General features: G+C 34.6%; 1 protein-coding gene across 1 annotated transcript; it reads right to left on the bottom strand.

Annotated features, from left to right (window-relative positions):
• Positions 1 to 6: 6 nt before the first annotated feature.
• Positions 7 to 4,609, bottom strand: LOC111372565 (probable LRR receptor-like serine/threonine-protein kinase At1g06840; the record flags this gene model as incomplete). Its single annotated transcript, XM_022994930.1, has 14 exons — positions 7 to 30; positions 746 to 1,248; positions 1,407 to 1,475; positions 1,857 to 1,943; positions 2,119 to 2,190; positions 2,299 to 2,367; positions 2,578 to 2,646; positions 2,915 to 2,989; positions 3,172 to 3,243; positions 3,323 to 3,394; positions 3,485 to 3,628; positions 4,095 to 4,166; positions 4,293 to 4,364; positions 4,446 to 4,609. Coding segments are annotated over 14 exons (1,564 nt in total), but the record flags the coding sequence as incomplete, so codon positions are not given.
• Positions 4,610 to 4,614: the final 5 nt, after the last annotated feature.

Raw genomic sequence — 4,614 nt, 5'->3', positions numbered from 1 at the left:
TTATACCAAATGGTGAAGAAGAGGGAAATTCTGCAAAAATTAGGAAGTTAGAACATCTCCTGAAAAATATGTGAAAGCAGCATATATCCACAGAGATTACGCAACAATAAGAGAGAAATTTCAGGGATCTATAAAAGCAGCAATACCTCAAAATTTGGGAGCTAATGAATGCATACTATTTTTCCACGTATGTACAAATTAAACAGCCATAAAAAGGCACAAAAAAATTTATCCTCGCAGCATAGTAGGAGCTCAACAAATCAAATGTAACAGTAAGAGTTCTAAGAAAGTATCCAGCTTATTGCTTGATGACTTCATGTTGGAAAAATCCATCCATTGTTCTGTTTAAATGACACTGCCCCAGAGCTGATTTTCACCATTTTGTGCAAGTAGAATCTGAATGCCGCCAACTTCCATAATATAAAACAGTTATTCATTTTCAATATAACCTCACTCCATTTTCCTCTTATAGTTGCTTAATTGACAGGACTGAGGAAAAAAATTTCTGTATCAAGAGATCGACATTAAAATCCTCCAGGCACATTTTTAAGCATACAGTTACATATATTGTTTATTTAGAAGCTCCCATTAGACGCTGATATAATTAAGAAATAAAATTTAAGGAAGATAATAATCCTTTCTCTCAGAAGATAAAAGGCAGAAAGCTAGATAACATGATCTATATGATCGTTTTATCTTCAAATAAATCTATAGCAGAATATGTCAGAAGATAAAAGAGACGAACCATCTTTATAAGGCTCCAAAAGCGTGAAATTTAGCAGCTCAAAAGGTCCAAAGACAGCGTTACCATGAATCCTCCATCCACTAAACAAGCCATGAATTCGGAGGATCTCACTCCCATTAAACAGATGAATGCTGTTGTTTACATATGCCGGAAAAATCTTCAGGTACATTCTCAGTCGAGGTCCCTTTTCCCATGCAACCGAATCAATGTGAAACTGATAAATATTCAAATCAAGAGCAGAACTTACGTAATGCTCAAATTTATCAAAATAAGGGCGAAATTTTGTGAACCCGGGACTCTTTAAACGATATCCAACAAGCAGAGGAGCAGCACAAAAGCAGCGAGCAACAGGAGATGCTGGGGCATACTCATAAGGAGGTGGACATGATTCAGGAGGGCAGGCATTGGATCTTGTTAGGTTGAACATCTCATTGAAATCTTCCTCATAAGATCCACAGAACTGAATAAGGTTACCCCTGGTGCATATGGGGTTTCCTCGAAGGCTGAAAGTGTTTATATTTATGAAAGGGGTGAAAAAATATACTTCAATATCATATGGTTTAACACTTGGATAAAATTAGAACTTCCATTTTTATCTGGGGAAAAAGTCCAATTCAAGAGGGAAAAAGTCATCACAGCTCAAAGTAACAGTTGGACAAACCTAACAGTGACGTTCGACGGTAGGATAAGGCTGCCAGAAATAATTGAAAGCCTATTGTTCTGAAAATCCCTGCAACATCAGAAAGCATAATGGCATAAGATAAAAATAGGAATCTTGCTACAACTACATCAATTTTGACATCATGGTTGAAGGTCCTTTCAGATACAAGAGGTGTGGCCCACGATTAAAATAATCGCAGGCCCCACGATTGTAAGAGTGCTGTACGTATATAGCACTGTATACACAGCATTTTCCTAAAAATAACAACATTTTATCATCTTGTCTTATTAAACCATTATTTTCAGCATGATGGAAGTAATGAAACCCGAATTCAACATCAATTTCTGCCTAATCGGTGATAGTTATACTCCATTGCCCCTTGGTGGGGGTGGGGCAATGAACGAGATCAATAATAGCATACAAATAATTCTTTCCCTTTTCAGGTCTTACAAGATGAGTGTCTCTGATTGATTGAGAATTCTATTCCGCCAAATGGTGGATGGAACTGAACCACTTAATGAATTGTTTGCTAGTGACCTGCAGGAGAAATGATGTGGATATGGATATTATCAGTTCTTTACTGAGAAGGATCGAGATAACTATACCTTGGGCACTAACTGAACATGTGAATGAAAACTAATCAGCAACCTTTAAATTTAGATTCAATCATTTCCAGAACACTAAATTGATTAATAAGTCAAAGAATGCTCACAATTTCTGCAATAGAGGAAGCCTTGAAAAGCTTGCAGGAATAGTTCCATTAAGATTGTTGGATGATAGGTCGCTGCATATTTGTAACTAAGTATTAGTTCCAGTAATGAGTCATGCTTTTTCAAGGCAAACCAAAGTAATTCAATTAAAGAACCAGAACAATCAGAAATTGAGGACTTACATAGTTGTCATATTCTCAGAAAGCACACCTGCTGGTATTGTTCCACTAAGCTTGTTTAGGCTCAAATCTCTGAATTGCGAAGGATAATTGAAGAGGAACCAGTTAAAAGACCATACTATCTCAAAGGTTATTGAACACAAACTTATGAGGTCGTGTCCAACATAGTAACTGAATTTATAAAATGTGAGCTTGCTTGGTAGGGTGGACTATAGATTGGACAATATTAGAAAATCTTAAGTCCAGCATGCCAAAGACACGCATTAATGCATACAGACTTACATAAAAGCAATATTGGGCATGTTGCTCCAGTCAGGAATTGGCCCTTGCAAACTGCAGTTCCTAAGACTCCTGACACAGCCAACAAAAGCTAACTGTAATAAATCTTAACCTGAATAAATTCTAAATATGTGCCTCATCCCCAGAAATTTGTCTGCCTCCATAAATAGTATGGGGCTTCCAATAGCAGATATTGACATTTTATGAAAAAAGTGTAAAGTTTCACAACATTTTTTCTGGACCTTCTGTTACATATAACTTGAATGGTGATGGTGAACTACCAGATTATCTACAACTATAAATCTGTTTTGGAGCACAAATGAAAATTGTATATACTTACAGCTTCAATAAGCAAGATATGTTTCCATAAGAAAGAGGTATTGTACTCCCCTCAAAGTTGTTGTTATCAAGTTGACTGAAATAAGAAAGGAGAAAGAAGCAGTCAAGTTTGAATGCTCAGAGATTTGTCCAGTAAATCCCCAAAAGAAAGGAATATTGACACTCTTCCTTCATATAACAATTAATAAAATAAATGAAAACACAATATGAAGGAACAGAAAAAATGTGAATGTGTCTTATGGAAGCAAGATAACATACAGTATCATTAAATTTGGCATTTTGGAAAGTTCTGGTGGAAGACGTCCTGATAAGTTGTTGTTATCAAGCAACCTGCGGTGTGTTAACACTTTAACTAAATAAGATGATAAGATGAGTATTATTTGATAAGAGAATCATGTTTCCAACTCACAAATGAACAAGATTTGGCAATTTAGAGAGCTCTGGCGGTATTTGTCCACTAAGGGAATTATTATTCATGTGGCTGCTCACAAAAAAAATAATAATAAAAATGAAAAATGAAAAAACTGAAAAGCAAAATGATGTTAGTCCAGATATCAAGAGAAATATTTACAAGTGCTTTGCATTGTTCAAGTTAGCCAATGACTTTGGTATTGAACCAGATATTTTGTTCTCATCAATCTGCAATCTGTCCAAGTTACGAAGATAGCCAATCTCATCAGGCAAGGAACCTGTAAGTTTATTTCCATTGAGAAGCCTGAAACCAGAGAAAGAAAACCAAGGGTGAGGAATGCAAAATATGGTGCTCCTTTTTTAAGTAAATTTATATCTCCAGACATATTTAGATAATTTAAATTTTTTCTTACTTTTAAGTTTAAAAAGACAATTCTTTTGAAACTTAGTGTCAAAATAAAGGACTTATTCATAATTTTGATCAATCAAAAAATTTATTTATTTTAAAACTTACTATTTTACTTCAGTTAAAAAAATAAAATAAATAAAATTAAGCATAGACAAACATTCTCATACTCTAAACAACGTGTCAATACCAAAAGAGAGTATATTTTCTCAAATGATTCAGATTCTTGACAAAATTTAGCATTTAATCTGATGCACTTTCAAGCATGGATTTACAAGCAATTATTACCATAAGCACTGGTCAAACATTATACAAAGTAGAACATGTGGGGAGGGAAAATGTGCAAAAAGCCTTTTCAACTTACAACAATTCTAATGATGTAATGTTGCCTATCTCCTTTGGTATTGTCCCGCTAATGTTGTTCCACATAAAATCCCTATTAAAGTAAGTAACAAAAATAGTTAGTGAAAAGCAAAGGAAAGCTACCGTTCTGTAGAATATAATTATTTGAAAAAACATAAACACTATTGGAAAAGTGTAGAATGTAATTCATCTAACTCACATTATCTTCATATAAGATAAATGGACAAGTTCCGGAGATAAACGACCAGACAGATTCATTTGCAGTAATGACCTGCCAGGAGAATTTGCGGGTTAACCAATTTTATATCCAATTAACTGTAAGATAGAACATGAAAAGAAACTAAAATCATACATTTCTCTGACATGAAAATAATCATCATCTAGTGTAGTATTGTAGCAAGAAATTCCAGCCCATCTTGAAGTACATGGATCCCCCCTATTCCAGCTTCCAAGATTATGATATGGATCAATCAAACTTTTCTTGATGGCTCTCAATGCATTAACTGCAGAAAACATTCAAA

The sequence above is a fragment of the Olea europaea genome, unplaced genomic scaffold (assembly GCF_002742605.1).
Source record: "Olea europaea var. sylvestris unplaced genomic scaffold, O_europaea_v1 scaffold10114, whole genome shotgun sequence".
Lineage (NCBI taxonomy): Eukaryota > Viridiplantae > Streptophyta > Magnoliopsida > Lamiales > Oleaceae > Olea > Olea europaea.
This window is presented reverse-complemented; position numbering and strand designations above follow the sequence as displayed.